We start from the raw sequence: 21,963 nt of genomic DNA, 5'->3' as shown, positions 1-21,963 counted from the left end.
CCTGTCTTACTGTCCTATGGATGGGTTAATGGCTAATTTCTGGCAATTCTGATTTGGATTCTGATTAATATACAGCTCTGAAAAAAAATAAGAAAACACATAAAAATGATGAGTTTCTTTGATTTTACCAAATTGAAAACCTCTGGAATATAATCAATAGGAATATGGATGATCACAAGCCATCAAACCAAACTGAACTGCTTGAATATTTGCACCAGGAGTGGCATAAACTTATCCAAAATCAGTGTGTAAGACTGGTGGAACATGTCAAGATGCATGAAAACTGTGGTTAAAAAACAGGGTTATTCCACCAAATATTGATTTCTGAACTCTTAAAACTTCATGAATATAAACTTTCTGTAAATAAATGCTCTAAATGACAACATTTTATTTGGAATTTGGGAGAAATGTGGGGCGTAGTTTACAGAATAAAAAAAAACAATGCTCATTTCACTCAAATATATACCTATAAATAGCAAAATCAGATAATGTGATTCAGAAACTGACAATGTGGTCTCTTGATTTTTTCCAGCGCTGTATCAGCAGTGATATATAGCAAGGAATGCAAACATCAATATGGACTAAATCGTAGGCCATATGCTGTTTGTTATGGGATTAAAGCAGTTGGTGATAAGGAGGATCAAGTGAACGCCTGGCAAATCCTTCTTTGACTTTTGTTCCGTTTCACCTGAAACTTTTGATTTACAAAAGACTACATCTCCCATGGTTCCTAGCTCCCCTTTTCCCTTAGCATATGGTTCATCACTAGGCACTATGGAACTCTGCTGGCACAAGAAGCAAGAAAAAGTAATCTCCCTGTTCTTTTTTTTTCCTCTTTCTTGTCCTTGACTGATATGAAGTGTTTTAATACAGTAGTAGAACTGGAAAAGGCAATTTTACACTTAAACACATCTCAGCCCTATGTGTCTCTATGGGAATGCAGTAAATCAATGGCAGCCTGGCGTAACAATAAGCTTTAAATAACGCGAGTATTGAGTTACTATTCAGAGGAACATCTTGTTCAGAATGTAAAAGGGTAAAAAGAGCCATGGTCATCCACTGACCATCCCTACCTTTATCCCTGTTGGGGCTTGTAAGGGCATGTTCAGTAGGGGCTTGGACCATGTCCATTGTTGAAAACTCCATATAAATAAACTTGAACTGACTTACAGGTGTTGGACAATGAAACTGAAACACCTGGTTTTAGATCACAATAATTTATTGTGGTGACGGACAGTTCTGGTGCAAACAGGAGAGTTGAGGTGCACATTGAATTCTGCCGTGATTTGGGCAAGTTTTTTAGATACAATCCGGGTTAGCACCTGAACATCTCTTTCAGACAGCTTCCTCTTACAGCATCCACAGTTAATCCTGTTGGATGTGGTTGGTCCTTCTTGGTGGTATGCTGACATTACCCTGGATACCGTGGCTCTTGATACATCACAAAGAATTGCTGTCTTGGTCACAGATGCTCCAGCAAGACGTGCACCAACGATTTGTCCTCTTTTGTACTCTGGTATGTCACCCATAATGTTGTGTGCATTGCAATATTTTGAGCAAAACTGTGCTCTTACCCTGCTACCCTTCACACTCTTACTGGTGCAATGTGCAATTAATGAAGATTGGCCACCAGGCTGCTCCAATTTAGTCATGAAACCTCCCACACTAAAATGACAGGAGTTTCAGTTTCATTGTCCAACCCCTGTACATTAAAAAGGCCAAGAATTTAACCTGCCACGTAATATGAAGCCCAAATTACCCTACATAAAATCCAAAAGAAAAAAAAAACTATAACCCTTTCCTACCACATTACAACATCGTGATGGAGACATAAAACTCAGCTACAAATGGAACAAATGTTCAAGCATCTGGTTTGCCCGTGCCTAAAATTCCAACATATTCAAGTGCTTCAAATTGTATTCACATCACAGTACAAAGAAAACTGCAGAATAATTTATTTATTTACTGCTCACAGTCTGTTTCTGTGTGTATATGAGGATTTTTAACTCAAAATACAGGGCTAGACTAATATAACTGTACAGCACTATGTCATTCTAAATCTATTTAAATAATTAAATAGTGCTTTTCACAATGCCATGCATATTTGTGCCACTTGTGCAAAGTTTTGGGCACCTTGGAAAGACAGAGCTGGCAGAACTTCACTGCAGAGCCCCAGGGATGAGATAAATAAATGGAATGGGTTTGGCCTTGAAGTGAATTTAATTTTATTAAAAATGGAATAACATATCATAATGAGAAACATCCTTATATTAATAAACAGGAAGGAGTGCTGTTTAATAAAAAAAAACATTAAATTCATACTTTTTTCATACTACATTCATACTGTACCTAAAAAAAGTGAATATAATTGAAAAGTTTCAGTACAAAAAAATGATATAGATGTATTACACATTTTAACATTGATTTATTTTATTGTTGATGATTAGGGTTTACATCCAATGAAAATCAGAATATCATATATGAGTGTAGTAGTGTAGGAGTGTAGAAGTGTCCCAAGTCCTGCTGGAAAATGAAATCCACATCTCTATAAAATTTGTAAGCAGAGGGAAGCATGAAGTGCTGTAAGATTTTGTGGGAAAACAAAACTGCACTGACTTTAGACTTGTTGTATTAGTCTTCCTTCCTTTGGATTTTAATTTTTGTCAATTAAACCATACTTAATTATAATCATTAATTTTTTTATTATTATTATTATTAGTATTATTATTATTATTATTATATAGTTTTATATATTTTTATATTTTATTTACTGATATTTTACAATAATTAAATTTACCTTTTATTTTCTCTGTTATGTCAATCCCTGTTTTTGTAAATGCTCGGCTACATTGAAAATGAGGGCTGCCCTCAATGTACATCCGAGTTAAAATAAAGGTTGATCGATTGATTGAAAATAAAACACAGTGGATCAACACCAGCAGATGACATGTCTCTCCAAACCATCACTGCCTGTGGAAACTTCACACTAGACCTCAAGCAGTTTGGACTGTGCGTCTCTTTCCACTCTTCCTCCAGACTCTGATCCCTTGATTTCCAAATAAAAATCTTACATCACTTCATTTTTTTTATAATTTATTTGTACAATTACATTACACTAAAACATTTTTTTTTTCAGTTTCCTTAAAAATATTGCACACTGGATTTTGTACCATTTCTGGATATTGACTAGACCTAAAGAGCTTAAATAGCAAAAATAAAGAGAAACTTTTCACCGGTAGCGTAACTCATCTCGCCACCTTAGTATGGAGATCTGTGCAAGTGAAGTAGCCAGAACAAGGGCATTATTAAAGCAAACACTGCTAACAGTTGATGATCCTTTTCCCCTTGATTCTAAACTGCTACTTTTACATTGCAATCAATTCTGATTTCTGAATTTCCATGTCAGGTTGTCCTTGTTCCAAATAGTATTATATAGTTTATTATATTTTAGCACTATCTATCTATTTGTGTCTCATTAAATTAGTTTTTAAATCAGATTTTATTGTCCATATTATCTGGGGACATGTTTTTATGTTGTTTGGATTCACAAAATACTGAATAATGTGTTGCTGTCAACTGGCATTGCTAAAATGCTAAAATTGCTGGAATTCCATTAACTTGGGTGTGACACACACACACACACACACACACACATGCTCTAGCAGTGAACAATATGGAAATGTACTAATACTGCAATGGAAAATGATTGCAATATACTTTGTGATAAAACTGGACTGGTGAATCAATAAGGTAACAAGGTTAAAGTCGGGTCTAATCAATAACGTTGGCTCGGTTTAATCATTTTGACCAAAATGCTATTTAATGAATTTTACATAAAAACAAACAACCCCGTGGTTGGTCATAAGTCACGTACGTCATGCATGCTGCAGCCTTTCTGGATTATTAGTATTGCAAAGACCAATATCATTAGCTTAGCTTTAGCATTTAACAAACAATACAATCTGCAGCCCTAATCAATCATTTCCAACCACATGCACACACACATATATATACATATTTACAGTGCATGCTTACTACACACACACACACACACACATACGTATGCCATGCTGCTCATAATTTTTTGGCAAGTCAACACATTAGATTAGCTTTTCTATAGATTCCTGAAAAGAGCTCAGCTCTCTCTAGCTTGACATTCAGTGCATGAATTTAAATTAATTAAGTTAATATAAATTATATACATTATATAAATTTGGGATTATTTAAGCTAATTAGGTAAAAAAAAAGAAATAAAATCAGAAACAGACAACTAAGATACACACTCCATTTCCTGGAACCATCTATTTGCATACTGTATATGTATTTTTCTGTCAGTAGTAGTCTGTAGTCATCCCCCCAGGCTACCTTCCCCTATGCATTCACTTGGAATATACATGTATGTATATTGTGGTACATCTGTCTGATCTCAGCATTGATAAGAAAGTTAAGAGCAAGTTTCCTTTCTGTTGAGAGTGGCTTTATGTTGATTGGACGCTACAGTGGCCACTAATGCAAAAATACTGTATGCTATTAATAGGCAATAGGCAAAGTGCCAGTCCATATTATATTGTTTCTAAACTGAAAGCAGAAGCATTTCTGAGTGGAGAAGGGACAAAATGTGGTCTATATTGGTAACAGTGTGCTGAAACGACCATCCCCGCTAAGCCCAATATATTAATTCTAAAAAACTGTGGTGTCAGGTCAATTTTCGCGGAGTTCTTCTGGCCACGTCATGCGTCTTTACGTACTTGTGTCAAACAAACAGCCTCTAGAAAAGGATCCGGCTCAGTTTTACTGAACGCAAGCGGCTGGTGGAGCAATGGAGACTTCAGAAGAGGAAGCTCAGATTCATCCGCTCTGAAAGGAGACCGCATCACACCCGCCCAGTTTAAAATGATTTTTCTGCATGTTCGGTGCAATTGCCCATTCTCACCAGAGAGGGCCCTAAATCCCATAAATCCCAAAACTTACAGACATCAGCTTTAATCTATTTTCAGTAAATTGTGCTGGAATTCAGCCCCATTCCCAACTCTGGCCAGGTATCAAAATCTGGAGCTTGATTTCAATTTAGTAGAAGTGTAAGAAAATACTGCTATTATGTTGCAATAATTTATTGTATGATATTGCATTGACTTGTCAAGGAGACTAATGCTATTTGGTTTATACTGTACACTGTTAGGGTAAAAAAAAAAAAAAAATATATATATATATATATATATATATATATATATATATATATATATATATATATATAGATATAGAGCACATATAGTATATAAGAGCCATGTCATCTGCTGGTGTTGATCCACTGTGTTTTTTATATCAAGTACAAAGTCAGGAGTCACACTGCCCACACTACCAAAATAACAATAGGTCTTATATAATATTCTGATTTTCTGAGACCCTAATCATCATCAATAAAATAAATAAATGCTTAAAATAGATCACTCCGTGTGTAATACATCTATATAATATATGAGCTTCACATTTTGAACTGAATTACTTTAAATAAAGTAACATTTAAATAATATTCACATTTTATGAGATAGTATAGCACGAGTATAAATACATATGATTTAATTTGATTTGAACAGTTAAAGTATCTAATAGTCAAGAAATCATCAGACCTACCAGTAAACTTAATAAGATACTCACATAATTGACTTAATAAGTGCATTGTTTGTACTAACTATAGTGTGTTATTTAAGCTTGAATTAACTTAACACATTTGAGTTCCCATAACTCATCAGTTTTTTAACAGCTGTATACACTGTATGATAACATTTAGCCCTGTATTTCCTCATACCGACACTAGGGGGAGTCATCTGACCCAGCAGCCCCGTCTTCTTCCCCCTGCGTCTGGGAACAATCGTTCACTGTTGGTGATTGTGCGGAGCGCCTAAGGTATTCACCGTGCATTCTGTCAGGCCGACATATCACAGGGAGCGGCGAGAGCAAGCCGAGCGGCGCGAGAGCAGCAGCACAAAGTAGCAGCATCATCTCTTTCTTCTTCCACTGACTTCAAAGCAGGGATATGAAGAATTCTGCCCGCTGAATCTTTAACGAACTCCAGGGACTCACTCAAATCGGTGCTGGAGGCAAGATAGCAGAACTGAAATCTCAATATACCCCCAGCTCCTCTGCTCTCTATTCATCCTCAAATCCCCCACTCAAACCCCCCAAACTCCCTTTTAATGAACTTAGGGGAGGTTTTCCCGGATGCGGCCGAGGCTAGACTTAAACTATGCAGACGCTTCAGAGGGGGGATCCACCATAAACACCGTTATTTAGCTCGGGATTGGACTCGGTGTGTGTCTAAGAAATAGAAATGGAATAGAGAAAAAAGGGACTGACTGTGACCTTCAGACCTTAACAGTCTGGAAGCTCGATATGTGGACAGAGCTGTTGAAGATGATGACGTTTATATGGTGGATTTTATAATTTTATCATAATCATGTCATAAATAATGCTTATTCCAAAGTCAGTGCAGTGTTTTCCCAGAAAATCTTACAGCACTTCATGAATCCCTCTGTTGACAACTTTTATGGAAATGCAAGGACTTAGTCTTATATAATATTCAAACTTCCTGAGACACTAATTTTTGGGTTTTCATTGGCTCTAAGCCATAAAAAATGTATATTCATAAATTAGTACCTGTTATATTAGCCATAGTTCACATTAATTATCTGTACTGTTGTTTTGTTCTGTTATTTGTTTGTTGTTTGTTATTTGTTTGTACTGAGCGGGTCGACCCGAGTAGGATGGGTTCCTCTGACTGAGTTTTAGTTCCTTCCAAGGTTTCTTCCTCTTAAAGGGAGTGTCACCATAAAATTGGCATCTCTGTGGTGCTGCTCATAAGAGGCGTGGACCTGTTTTACCTGTAAAGCGGCTTTGTGACAACCTTTGTTGTAAAAAGCGCTATATAGATAAAATTGAATTGAATTGAATTGAATTATCATCAACAATAAAAATAAACAAACGTCTAAAATAGGTCACTCTGTGTGTATTACACCTATATAATATATGAGTTTCACATTTTGAACTAAATTAATGAAATAAAGTAACTTTTCTTTTATTTATTACTTTGTTTACATAATGTAATATTATTATTAACTACACTGCCTGGCCAAAAAAAGAAAGTCGCCACCAAAAAACGGCGCTTCCCTCTGCTGATAACTTTTATAGAAATGCAGATTTCATTTTCCAGCAGGATTTGGCACATTGCTCACACTGCCAAAAATACCAATTGGTCTTGTATAATATAATATTTAAATTTTCTGAGACACTCATTTTTGGATTTTCATTGGCACTAAGCAATAATCATCCACAATAAAGTAAATAAACGCTTAAAATAGATCACTCTATGGGTAATGCCTCTATATAATATATGAGTTTCACATTTTTAACTGAATTACTGAAAAAGTTTTTACAAGAGTTTGTTTAAATAATGTGATATTATCAAACTGAACTGGTAGATTGTTACATTACATATTTACATATTTTCATATGTAATGGTTTAGACTTAACTTAGAAGTCTTAGAAATCTGAAGTGGAACCACGCTAAGCGCTAGAACTGTAGCCTGTTGCTATCCACGGCTAGCACTGCTGGAGCAGCATTTGCATTAGCCACTAATCGTAGCACTACCTCTTTTGCTGTTCAGAGGTGAGTATTATCAGCTAAACTGAGAGCTAATTTAAAAAAAAAAAAAAAAACAGAATTTGCTGTGTGTAATTCACTAAAAGAAAATGTGAAATCCAGAGCAGCTCTTACCAGAACAGTGACAATCCTCAACACCACGCCTCGCATGTTATTCTCCAGCTTCCGGTCTGACAGGCTGCCATTTAGCCCATGGACTGGGTCCCAGGTTGCCAGCTGCAACAAAAATAAAGAGATCAGCATTAGTTTTCAGTGCAGAACAGAGAGATAGAGAGAGATAGAGAGAAAGATAGAGTCTACAGCCCAGAGCTGACTCGTCCTAACATGCATTATTATCTCCTCTGAGAATTCTGACAGTGCAGTAAAATTACACCCAGACATCACTGTGAAAGTGTTATTACTCGTGCGAGATGTGGGAGCGCAAATACTGCTCTGTACGGAGCTAAAATATATGAAAATTCCTCGTTTTTTACTGTTTGTGCCTACAGCACTTGTTCAACACAGCACAACAGCACACATGAGGTAGTCGAGGAAGAGATGATTGGCAATAAAAGTGTATAAAGTAGTGAATAATTAGATTAATCCCAACAATATTCTTTGATTAACTGCAGTTAATCGCACTTGTTCTTCTTAAAATGCAAGTTTTTAATATATAGTGGGTTTTTAAATGTTAATAAAAGAATGAATGTAAGAAGAATGAATGTAACATTTTATTATATTTATATTAGTGGTAACAATTAAAATACTAGTATATAGTTGTATGTTTCAGGGGGGAAAAAGCCAATTGGAAAAACATCTCAGCTTGGTTGTGAGAATTTCTGAAATAGAACTTATTAAAGGGCTTTTTTTTACACCTGTATTTGGTTTCTATGGTCTAGATCAGTTGATCAGTTTGTAACCAACCTGGTTACAAGTATTTGTTATGCCTCCTCCTATCCATTAGGGGAGCTGTTAGAGGTTGTTCCTTCTTTGGTATAAAAAGGGAAGCCAGGTAGGAGGTAGCAGAGAGTTGTCCTACAGGCACATGTACGCTTTGTTTGGTAACCTCCTTTTTGGGAAACTACTGTTTCATGCTCATTGTAAGTACTATGGTTCACTATGCTTATGATATTCTATGCTATGCTATGCTATGCTATACTAATGCTAGTGATGGGCAGATGAAGCCTCATTGGGTGTATGGCACATTTCCCAAACTGTATCGACACTGTGTTGAAACTGTGTTGCTGTATCACTTAATGGCGACATCTGCTGGACTAAGAAAGTCATTGCAAGCAACTGCGCGAAGAAATGCATCGGTCACGTGGTTTTCCTTAAAATGATACGCGGTCTGACACAGGGGTTCGCCTTGTTTGCTCGGTGCATGCGCTGAAGTTTCAGTGTCGTCAGACCCATCGCTACCAAACGATACAGGAAGTGTATCGGTCACGTGGTTTTCCTTAACTTGATACGCGCACCGACACGGGGTTTCACCTTGACAGCTCGGCGCATGTGTCGAGGTTTCAGGGTCGTCAGACCCATCACTAGCTAATGCTAATGTTGCTAGAATGTTGAAGCTTTATGTTGGTTCTAAGCTGTTTCTACCATGTTAATCCTATGCTAATACTAATGCTATGCTAATGCTATGCTAATGCTATGCTAATGCTATGTTAGTCCTAGAATGTGATTTCTGTTAGCTTTATTATGCTAACATGCTAATGCTAGTATGCTAATGCTAGCAGCATGGTGGTTGTGGACTCATTTTTACCTTCTTGTGCAGAAGGAGGTTCTTAATTTGTTTGGACTGGGTGGCTCGGACTGAGGATTGTTTGAAGGCCTAGCTGTGCTTATCTCCAACTCAAGTTCTCCAGTCGTACCTCTCCCTCAGGTTCATTCTCCATCTGGTCTGCATCATAACTGGTGGGGGCTTCTAAGCACTTCTGTCTCATGGATTTCCTCAAACCCAAGACCATGCTCTTATAGACTTTGTAGATTTATAGAAAGGCACAAAAAGTACTTTGGGCTCTGGGGTTTGTTTGTATATGCGGTTATTGGGGGGGGGGGGGGTATTTGTTTGGTTAATTGTTTGTTTATCTCTGCAGTTGTTTGTTTTTTGTTTTTGTTTTGTTTTTTGGGGCTAACTATTTTATTTTCTTGCTTGTTGTTATTACTAATTTTGGCCATTATACCTCACTAAACAAAAAAGTTGCATTATATACATTCAAGGCTGTAGTGTGAGTCTGTTGGACACTCCTTAGCTACCTCTTCCCTTCATATAACACAGTAACATTTGAGCAGACCCGTATGTTATCCCCCCTTAATATTTTTGTGGCATTAATCTTATTGAGTTCTTTAGGATTACGGTTACAAGTTGAGTTTGTTCACTTTTTGTTTGTTAGAGCATTTTCTCCCTCTGTTTGGTTTGGTTTCACACAGGCATAAAAACCTAAACGCACCAAAATGTGCACCAATAAACCACGCGAGCACAATGTCTCCTCTGATTGGTCAGAGCTGCCTGGTGCCGGATCAAGAAAGTAAATATAGTGAGAAGACTCTGTGTTCCAGTGCGTATATATCTGTCCAGTGTGAAGCTGCTTTAACACAAAATGCTGAAAATTTGCCGCTGCGCCTTTAAAAACACAGTATTTTCAATGCGAAGTGCAGTGCAGAGTCGTGTTGCTGCGAGCAGTGAACACTGCACATGCCGTGCTCTTAGTGTGTAAACAGCATGGAGCAGCAGAGACAACGTTTGTTCATAGCAGTACATTATCTGGCTAATATATCAGATTAAACTGCGCCTAATCAGCAGTTTAGCTTAATTAAAAAGAAGTATATTTAAAAGCTGGGTCAGATCAAGACCAGATGACGTTTTCACCACAAGTGAACCACTCCAGAAAAAAATAAATAAATCAGTGTGTTGGATGGAGGCAGGGCAGATTACAGCAGAAGTTGGGGACAAACTTGGTGACATAATTAACTTAATGTAAAATAAAATAATAATGCATTACTAATTCCAAATTAAATCACATGCGTTAACTCTTCAACATCAACAGTCCTAAAATAAACCCATTTATTTAATGAATTGTTGCAAAACATAATATGTAACAGCTTTGTATCAGTTGTTGTCTCGCGTTTATGGATATATAGTATATATAGGAGTTACATGGCCAATCTGACTTTGATTTTATAGCTTTATTGTTCTTCTGGCAGAACAAGATTCATACTCTCATACTCATACTCTCATACTCTTTTCTTTTTTTTTTCTTTGGAATCTGGGTAGTAAAGAGTGTTTACTTATACAACAATATCAAATCTTGTTATTATATTAAATATAATAACTGGGATTTATTTGACTTTATTTATTTTACATTCCAGATTGCTTTGAAGATTTTTTCCCAATTTCCTTTACTGACTAAGTGACTGACTAACTTTATTATAACTCAACTTGGTAAAAAAAACAAAAAACAAAAAAAAAAACAGAAATGACATTTACTTCTTTCTTGCTAATGAATGCTAATGCTAATGAAACCATCTCACCTAGATGGTCCTGCAGTTACTATGCATCCATATGCTTTGAAATGCCATTGACAATTTTGTGCACATAATGAAAAAAATAGGCTTGTCTGTGTTTTTCGTTGCTCAGATTTTACTCAATTTACTTTTATATTTTTTAAACTTAATAAAGTAGATTATAGTAAATGTTTCATGATTTCATATAGAGTGAATTAAGGGTGATTGAGACATAAGGTGAAATTGGAGTTTAGCTATAAAACTTTTTTTTTTTCTTGTGTTAAGGAAACGTAAAAAAATTTGACTTTTTCCAATGATGGCAGAAAAAAACAACTACCAATCACCCTTAACACACACAATAATGCTTGAAAGAAAAAATGACCCAAAAGTATGGTCCTTCTTTCACGTAATTGGTATGCAATTGAATTTTGGACCCTTAAATTGGTATAAACTTGGCAGTGCACAGGTTGTCCAGTCTGGCACATCACTCCACAGAGGAGTGAGAGTTGTGAAGACCTCTGATAAAAGGTTGTGGAAGCCTTTTACTCTGAAGAAAAAAAAAAGTCAAAAAGCCATTTCTAAGGCCTTAGGTCTCCACTGAACTACTGACAGAACTGAACTGTCCAATTGGAGCATTTTGGGAACAGCAGCCTGCAATCTTCCAAGGAGTGTCTCCCAAAATCTGACCAAGAGCAAGGTATAAAATCATCTGGGAAATGACCATGAATCTGAGAAAAACACCTGAGAAACTACAGCCTCCTCTTACCTTAGCTAAGGTCAGTGTCCAAACATCAGGGAGAAAAAAATTACTTGTGTCAGGTGGTTTGTCATCTTTGGAGCAATGTGTTGAGAATAGATGAATCTAAAGCAAACATCATGGTCCAATATGTGTGATTTATGTAAAAAAAACAAAACTTGTCAAATACCATCTGTGAAGCATGGTGACGGTAGTATGACTGAGATTAGTTGAGTATTAGACGAAACTATGCTGCTTCACATGAGTTGTATGCCTTGCTCCCAATGGAGGAACCATAAATTGTGCTTTGTATCAAAGTATTCTACAACAGAACACAGGTCACATGATTATGAACTAAAGCTCAAGTGTCGTAGGGTCATGTAACAAGACAATGAACCAAAGGACGCAGGCAAATCGTTAATATGATGAGCAAGATGGATTTTCCATTCCATTTCTAAAGGTAAAGTGTGGGCATTTAGGGTATCTTGATTCGCAAATTCATTTGCATGGCAGGAATACACAACAGAAAGTTTGCTAAGCGAGAGAATTAATGGAAAGAAAAAGAAAAGGTGAATTTTGGGCTTAAGTTCTGAACTGCTTAGCTGAAGGAGTCTGGGGGGAAAGTGATAGTAGATTGGATGAAGGGGTTTTCTGGGGAGGTGGTGGGTTTGCGAACTTCATCACGAAAGGTAGGTATTTAGAGCTGTTTTTTTATAGGGCGGTTAGTTGATAGGGGGTGGAGTTAGAGTGTGATCTTTCTCACAAACTTTTGTTATTGCATAACTCCAATAATACCACCCATAGTAGACAGCACAATGGGTGGGAATGATCATGACTGGCGGCATCTGCCTAGAATTGTCCATACTAAGAGACAAGCAACTCTGGCATATTATTTAGCTTCCAAGGGACATGGCAAAAGTCTTGGGAAATTATACTTTTTTCTGTCCCATTCTTGTGATCTTTTTTTTTTTTCTTTTTTAGAATTTTTTGAGCACTTTATCGATGTGAAACATTACATCCCTACCAAATGCAAGGTTTCACACTGTCCTGATTTTGTTCTAAATGTGCTGTCTGACGGCTGCGTTTTGGTTCATACACACGTGTGCATTCCCACAATATATTCAATTTCCCCCACGAGTCAAACCTAGTAAAATGTCCATTCGAGTGTAATAAGTTCAAATCCAATTGCATTCGAATTCAATGGGACATGTTGGTAGTGTCTGAATGTGGGCAATGAGTCAGAATAGATTTCTCCATGGGCTTTTCCGTGTGGTCTCCTTAACGGTTATTGTGGAAAGCTGCTACACATAATGGTTCAATAATAAATCATACTCCGCTTCCTTTCTCTCCAAGCTCCACATGCACAATAAACAGGCCTGCTTTATTTCTGCTGCTGCTGCTGCTGCTGCTGGTCAGAAGGGCAGATTTAGTGGGAGGCTTGGACTGAGGCTTGATAAAACATAACAGAAACAAAAGGCTGCAGTGGTCAGAGTGAGCAATCTGTCTATTAAAGGTATACTACTGGTTTTACTACTAAAACAAAGCCTTTAATCACATATTATACAGTATGCACAGTCACTGAGCCCTTTATAAGGGGTAGTATAGTATAGTAGTATAGTAATACTGTACAGAGCATTCTTTACATTCTCAATTGTTAAGACGTTGAACACACAATGAAGCTGTTATACTGAATTCAGACCTAAAGAATACCAACATAGTAGTCTTTAGAAGATGTGATAACTGTGACCATGAAGGGAGGCACATGGTCAGCAATAACAAGATTGGCCCAAACAAATGTGCCAAGAAACCTCCAATCTCCCCACACCATTACACAGCCTACACCTTCATGAACAGTTGATATGAGACAAGCCAACAAGCAAATGGTATTTAAAGGCTTCCTTCAGTTAAGGTTCAGGACAAAACACTGTTACACTGAACCCTATACTTAAAAATTAAAAGTGATTTAACTGGTTCTTTAAGCATTGCCATAAAATAGGCATTGAAAATTCCATAAGGAACCAAGAACCACCTTTTAATAGAGATAGATTACCAAACGTAACAAATCTATAACATGTACAAATAACATTTACTGTATATATATTAGGTGGAATAACCCTGGTTTTCAATCACAGTTTTCATGCATCTAGGTACGTTCTCCTCCACCAGTCTTACACACTGCTTTTGGATAACTTTATGCCACTCCCGATGCAAACATTCAAACAGTTCAACTTGGTTTGATGGCTTGTGATCATCAATCTTCCTCCTGATTACATTACAGAGGTTTTCAATTTGGTAAAATCAAAGAAACTCTCATTTTTTTTAACAGTGCTGTATGTGAAGACAAAAAAAGCCTAAAATCCTGAAAAATGAATTCTCCAGAGCAGTGTGGAAAACTATATTTTAAACCCAGATCACAGAACAGTTATTTTATGTATGAGACATTCCATATTACCATTAATGATACTTGTTTTAGTCAAGGGACATCTGTTGTAGAGGTTTAGAGACTGAAATTAACCTCCTTCAGAATAACAATGTGGCCTTTCCTCCCAGACAGAACAAGTCTAATTATATAGAACACTTAAGAGAATATAACTTGACTTGATTGTTCACTTTGCATCAGACCTGAAGGACAAATTTTACCTTTCTGCTTATAGTATAGAAGACTAGCTGCTCCTGATAACACAGCAATAACACAGTTTTCTTTTAGGGGGATGAAAATATATAGTATAAACAAAATACTACATTGCCAGTAAAAAGTTTGGACACATCTTACATAGAGTGATTTTCATTATTATTATTTTTTTATTTCTTATTTTATACTAAAATCCCCCAAACTATGAATTTATATAGAACAAAACGTGTTAAACCAACCAGAATCTGTTTTTAGATATTTTAGATTCTTAAAAGTAGCATTTCTTGCTTAGATAGAGACAGCTTTACACATCTTGGCTGGATTTTCTCAGTCAGCTTTATGAGGTAGAGCCACCTGAAATTCAGGCTTTCAGTTAACAGCTGTGCTGAACTCGTCAAGAGTTAATTACTTCAATTTCTTGTCCTCTAAATGTGATATTTAAGAGAATCAATTGTAGGAGGTTGTAAAGAGGTAGAGTTACAGGTGAATACAGTGAATAGCTATATTTAAGTAATGTTCTAACCCATATAATGGCAGGAAATACTCAAATAAGCAAAGAAATACTAAATACTTTAAGAAATGATGGTCAGTCAATCAGAACAATTTCAAAAACTTTGAAAGTATGCTCTGGTGCAGTCGCAAAGACTGTCAAAAACGTTATGATGAAACGGGCACTCATCAGGATTACTTCAGAAAGTAAAGACCAACAGTTAACTCTGTAGCACAGGATTCAAAAAGTTAATCAGAGTTAACAGCCTCAGAAACCCCAAGTTAACAGCCTCAGAAACCCCAAGTTAACAGCGCCTCAGATAAGATCCACCAAAGTATTTTGGTTTGTTTAACAAATTTAAGTTTCTACATGGTTCCTTATGTGTTCCTTCATAGTCTGAATGACTTCAGTATTCATTTACAATGTGTAAAAAAAGAAAGAAAGGAAGAAAGAAAGGAAAACATTAAATGAGCAGATGTACACAAACTTGTCACTGCTACTGTATATCATTTATAAAATACATTTATTAAGGTGACAATTTAAAGTGAAACAAACAAAAAAACGTTCTAATGATAATATGAACTTCTCCCTGCAAAATAAAGACCCTGATTTTGGTGGACAGCTCCACGGTGTAACAGCCTCTGCAGAACTGCCAGAGAAGCCGTGTATTGAAAGTTCTCAGAATAGAGAGTGATGCCAGCTCTACAGGAACCCCCCGCACCCCGGTGAGTGTATGTAGAGCCGGTCTGACACACGTTTCCTGTGGCTCTTTTTATTTTTTTTCTTACAATGTCGAGTTTTGCCTTAAAGCTGAAACTAGTGGAATAGTAGAGTATCAGAATGGTGGGAAACCTTTCAAATTAACAAGAGCCTAAAAGCATGACATCTTGTAAAACACGGCTAAGACCACGTACAGATTGGAGGCTTAGCCTGGCGATGAGGAAGAAGTGGCTGCGGGGAGTCGCTGTGGATGGTATGGCTGGAAGACAGGCTTAAGTTTTTAGATGGGTAATTATCGCACCAAACTGAGCAGATCTGAATGTGAGGAGGAGGTTGTCAACTCGGGGAAGAGAAGCCGGAGAAGCCCAGAGAGAGAGTCAACCCACTCCCACATCAAACAAGCCCATCGAGCTGTGGTGAACTGTCTACCAAATTCCCCAAGAGAGGAAAAATGATCCTTTGAGCCTGAAATAACTGAGAGTGTGAATAGTGGAGGAAGTGTCAAAGATGGAGAGAATAGCATCTGCACATGATAAGTAAGCTAAATACACATGCATTGCATCACACAGATTCCTGTCGACCATCCACTGCAACCAGCCAAAGACTCTCTGGCGAAATCGCCTGCCCTTCAACTGGAGTCGGAGTCGGTAACAGGTTTGCACAGAATTTCATAGAATTCTAAATGTGTACTTATGAAGCAGGTTCTATGCAGAGCTAGACAATTATACTCATACTCTAGACCAGAGGTCTGCAATAGACGGATAAATTAAAATGCTTCTCTGGTGAGCTTTTGTTTACAAGCCTCCCCTGTCTTTCTATCGCACTTTAGTTTCCGTCCGTTCTCATTTTTTCACCCGTTCTTGGGCTCCCTATCTCCATAAAAGGGCATTTTTTCCTGGCCGTGTCCCAATTCACTATCTGGGGCAGCGACAGTGTGTTGAACCATGATCCTGAAGACATGGGTTCGATCCCGCGTGAGGATTTATTTATTTTTTCCTTTCTTCTTGGGGTAACCTGCATCGAGATCAACTGTTCAATTGTGCAATTGGGTTCAACAACCCTCTGGGCTGGAGAGCTACTAGTCTGTAGTACTCCATCCCATTACACTTCATTTTCCAAAACATTTTTTTTTTTCACGTAATGGCTTGGGAAATATCTAGCCCGTGGCCGAAACTTAATGGCCGACCCGTGATCTAGACAATTTTTTAATCCTCCAAGTTTCTATGAATTTGTAAACCAAACATAAAAAAGACCAGAAATGAATGAAAAAGCCAAATATCACAAAAAAAGAGACTTTTTACACTAGCAGAGGAATAAAAAGACTTCTAAAAAGACAATCCTATAAAGCTGGATCACACCTGGACCCCCGTGAAAACATTTTGGGTGGTTAATTTACTGAATAAAGCAAAACTACTTGAACATACTGCTGCTCGACTTCACCATGCTAAACCCATCACTGTTGAAAAATGGCAGAGTTTTGAGTTGTATATATATATTTGCAAGGTATGAATTAAATGCAGACACATCCTCCCATTTATCTTTGTCAGTAATGATAATTGTACCCACAGAATTTTTTTTTATGCTCATTTATGCTCCTTTTTCCTGTATTCATTTTGTAGCTGTCTGTTACTATAGCAACTTCAAATGTTTGACCACTACCTTGTCCTCCCTACACTATCCTTTACAACCCTTTACTGCTAGTGATGCTAAAGTACCTCCTATTTGCTATAGTACCCGATACAACCACATATTACCCTGTAATCCCTATAATACCCAATAAACCCTATAATACTCAATACTCACTATACTCCCCTCGACTACTATCTAGTCTCTATACTACACACAGAAGTCCAGCTTGTTTAAAGTTATAGTAAATCTCTTATCAGTTGGTACAGGTTGCCAGTGATTGCAAATGTCTGGCCCAAAAAATTGTAGCTTGTCTGTAAAATTTCTCCGTATGATTTTCTAGAACTGTCTGGTAGATTTGTACTCACAGATGTGTTACATACTTTCTTGGGGTGGCACAGAGGATTTAGTCTTTAGTAGGTAACACAATGGCTCTCCAAACCATCATTGACCATCGGTAAATGTTGCTGCTGACAGCTTTTATGGAGATGTGGATTTCATTTTTCAGCAGGACTTGGCACACTGCTCACAGTACCAAAAGGGCTGTAAATCATAATCATCAACACTAAAAGAAATACACTTTTAAACACTTAACATAGATCACTTTGTGTGTAATACATCTATATAATGTATGAGTTTCACATTGTGAACTTACTAAAATACATTTTATATTTTTAATGATGTTCTAATGTTTTGAGATGAACTATTTTTTTTTTCTAGTATAAGTAGTGTCCCATTCCAAACATTGCAGATTTTCCAAGTTTTCCATTGTAAAATGAAACAGGCAGCAGTTCATCCCTGCATGTTTGAGTCCACATCCGCCGGCCGCTCTCAGATCCATTACAGATGGATTTGTTTTATAGCAGCAGTTTTAATTCCACAGCCTATTCCGAATGAAATGAGGCCTACACAACTGTCAGGCACAGCGGGGTCATATTCATTTGAAACAAGAAAATTATAGCGTGCGGCGTCGACTGCAGAGGCAGGTAATCAGCGGTCGCCCAAAAAGCCAGAGGAGAAAGAGATTTCGGCGTGTGAACTTTATCTCATTCAAACACAAAAGTAAATTGTTCTCCTAACTCTAATTAAACCCAGCAAATGTGCAGCATGTAAACAATTGATTTGCTGCCGCGCTCTGTTTTCCTCACAGTCAGATAATATCAGAAAAAAATAAGCGTCTATCGATTTTGATCACGAAAAAACAGGGAAATGGGAGAAACAATGGAAATGTTGGGAAAACAAGGTTGCCTAAGTGTGTTGTTCTTTCGGTATAGAGATCAAACTAGCAGCTCCCCTGCCACGAGCACACAGCACAGCAGCAAATCATTTCCATGCTCAGAGTCGACATGATGGAGGGAAGCGTTTTTTGAGGGGTTTTTTGTTTTATTTTTCTCCCCCTGTCTGCGTTCACTGCTCATCATCAGCTGCAGAGTCTGATTTTTGACAGAAAACAAATTGTAGAAAGAAATGTGTGTATGTGCTGAAAGAAATAATATTTAGTGTATATGTCAAGATATATGTGTGTATATTTCCCTAGTTTCCCTAGTTTTTTTTTGTTTTGACATTTTTCAGACATTTTTCAGACAAACTTTAATATCAGACAAAGATAACATAAGTAAATATAAAAGCACTTTTTAAATTATAATTTAATTTATTCCAAGAGGGAAAAAAACTATCCAAACAAAGCTAGTCCTGTGTGAAAAAGTGTTTCAACCCCCTTAAATTAGAAAGCTGAGTTTAATTTTACTAACCACAACCAGGCCTGATTACTGCCAGACCTGAAGAATCAAGAAATCCCTTAAATAAAACCTGTCTGACAACATGAAGCAGCTAAAAGATCCAGCAGACCACAAAGCCGAGAGCTTTTATTCACAAATGGAGAAAACATGGAACCCTGGAGAACCTTCCCAAGAGTGACCACAGCCTACTGTAATTACTCCAAAAGAGCAAGGACAACTCATCCAGGAGGTTGTAAAAGAATCCAGAACAACATAAAAAAAAAAAAAACTACAGGTCTCACTTGCCTCAGTTAGGGTCAGTGTTAATGAAGAGAAAATAAGAAAGTGACTAGTAAAAAAAATCTTGATGATTCTCACAACTTTTGGTAAATGATCTTTGGTCTGACAAGACAAAAGTAGAATTTTTTGAAAGGTGTGTGTCTCATTACAGGCAAGGTCAAAATCAAAATACACAGGCATAAGGTAACAAACATCAAATTTACCAAGGGGGGTAAGAGAGTCCAGGTCAAAACCATAGTCATAATCATACCGAGAATAAACAAAACACTGACACTGCAACAAAAATACTTTCAATTATGGACAGAACCAACCAAATTCTCGGCAGTGAGTGAATTAGTGAAGTGAAGGGGTATATATAGTGAGGTGAACAGGTGAAACCAATACTCTGGTGATTGTGCTATCCGAGGTGTGATTAGTGATGTCAGTGTGTGGTGCATTCTGGGCAATGGGGTCCAGAGCTAGGAGATGATGGTAACGATCCAATATCTGTTCTGGGATGAGTTGAGCAAGTGGATATATCAAAAACAATAGATAATTCAGTGGATCATCACGCTGGGCCTGAAGCTGTTAATTTATAGCTCGGTAGAGCTCAGTAGAGCTGATCCAGGAACATTTTGTGCCCAATTTCTTCATGTACTGGCATCAGCACATATTCACGCGTAGGAAAATTTGGACACGTGTATCGACTCACAGTTCCCATGTTGGTGATTCCCTTGACTGGATGATGATGAGACAAATCTACATAACATCATGCAAATGAGCAATCTAAATGAGTACTGCGCCATTGTTGGAGAATGACAAGCAATACACATGATCTCTCTGAGTATCATTCTCAGAATGTATCGCCGCACGCCATTACTCACATCACCGAGAGCTTCCCGCTAGATATTTACATAAGATCCAGCCCTGGATTATTCAGTGAGAGGCTGTGAGAAAGCGTCATTCAGGACGTATGTGAAGCTTTTACACACATGCTCAGTGTAATGGCACTGAATCCCACTCTCACCCTCTCTCTCTCTCTCTCTCTCTCTCTCTCTTTTAGATATTCAGCTGAAAATCAGCCTCTTTATTTAAATCAGCCTGAAGTAGCATCCTCCCTGCTGTCAGATCACTTACTGCACTGTGCATGTGAGTGCCGAGTGGACGTGGAGAGCATGAGAGAGAGAGAGAGAGAGAGAGAGAGAGAGAAAGAGAGAGAAAGAATAGGGGTGGCAGGACAGAGAGAAGGGGAGTAGGTATTAAGAGAGAGAAAAAGACATGAAAGGAGACAAAAAGGAGTGAGAGGGAGAAAGAGGGAAGTAGAAAAAGAGAGAGAAATAAGGAGGGAGGGAGGGGAGAAGGCAAAAAGAGAAGGAGAAAATAAGTGAGTGAAATTAAAAGAGATAAGAAGTGAAAGAGAGAGAGAGAGGGGGGGAGAAAGTATAGTTGAGGAAAGATAGGAAGGAAAGTTAAAAAAAAAGCTGAGATAGAGGGAGGGACAGAAGTAACCAGGGAGTCGTCAGAAAGAGCGTGAGGAAAAAAGGGACAGGGTAAAAATGCAAAAGAGTGAGATAATAAAGGAGAGACAAGAGAGAAGAAAGGGATGAAGAGAGGGAGGAAGAATGAGGGAAGAAGTGAAATGAGATAAATTGAGAGTGGATGTGAGGAAGAGATGGATAAATAGAAAAAGAAGAAAGAGGGAGGTGAGATCGGGAGGGTAGGTGGAAGGGATGAAGATAGAAATGGAAGGAAAAATGATAGAGGGGGAGAAAGTAGTAGAGGGAGAGAGTGAACACAGGAAAGGAGATAGGAGGATGGAGGCTAATAGAGAGATAAAGAGAGAGATAGTGAAGAAGAGGAAGGGAGAGGGAAATAGAGGAGAGAAAAACAGTGAGTGCGGCTTTTGATGAGATTAAATGAAAAGAGAGAAAAGAAGTGAAAGAGAGAGAGAGAAGGTGGGAATAAGGGAGAGAATATATTAGAAGACAGAGGGAAACTGGGAGTGAGAGAGGGTGGAAGGAAAAAAGGGAAAAGGAAGTGAAAGAGTGTGAGAACGAGAAAGGTGGCATAGGAGAAAAAAAGGAGTGATAGAAGAAGGGAAGAAGGAGGAAGGAAAAGAGATAGGAAGGAAAGCTGAAAAGCTGAGAGAGAGGAATGGACAGAAGAAACTATAGGGAGTCAGAGAGAGGATGGGGAAAAGAGGGATGGGCGAAAGTATAAAAGAGTGAGATAATATAGGAGAGACAGGAAGGAAGGGTGAGAGACAATGAGAAAAAAGGGATAGAGAGAGAAATTGACTGGAAATGACTGGAAATTTGAAGTGGGGGAGAGATGGAGAAACAAAAAATAATAGAGGAAGGGAAAGAGAAAGTGGGAGGTGAGAGAAGGAGGGAGGGTAAGAGGAAAGAAAAGAGAGGGAGGGTGGAAAGTATAGAGGGATGAAGAGAGAAATGGAAGGAACAATGATAGAGGGGTCAAAAGTATTAGAGGAGAGAGGAAACATGAAGAAGGTAAAAGAGAGGGATGAGAGAGGAGTGGAGAGAGAGAGAGCAAGTAAAAGATGAAAAATGGTAAAAGGGCATGATAGAGAGAGGGAGGAGTATGGATGAAGTGGAGGGG

The 21,963-nt window shown here is 37.7% G+C and overlaps 1 protein-coding gene across 2 annotated transcripts in view; it reads right to left on the bottom strand.

The window, feature by feature from the left end:
* grid2 (glutamate receptor, ionotropic, delta 2) overlaps window positions 1-21,963 on the bottom strand; it is an 874,963-nt gene that overhangs the window by 199,204 nt on the left and 653,796 nt on the right. For both annotated transcript variants that reach the window (XM_049485584.1, XM_049485583.1), the window contains exon 9: window positions 7,772-7,873. In XM_049485584.1, the coding sequence (XP_049341541.1) occupies window positions 7,772-7,873 (102 nt within the window). The remainder of the gene's footprint in view (window positions 1-7,771; window positions 7,874-21,963) is intronic.

Source organism: Astyanax mexicanus, chromosome 12 (assembly GCF_023375975.1).
Source record: "Astyanax mexicanus isolate ESR-SI-001 chromosome 12, AstMex3_surface, whole genome shotgun sequence".
NCBI lineage: Eukaryota > Metazoa > Chordata > Actinopteri > Characiformes > Acestrorhamphidae > Astyanax > Astyanax mexicanus.
Note: the sequence above shows the minus strand (reverse complement) of the source record. Positions and strands in the feature narration are given on the sequence as shown.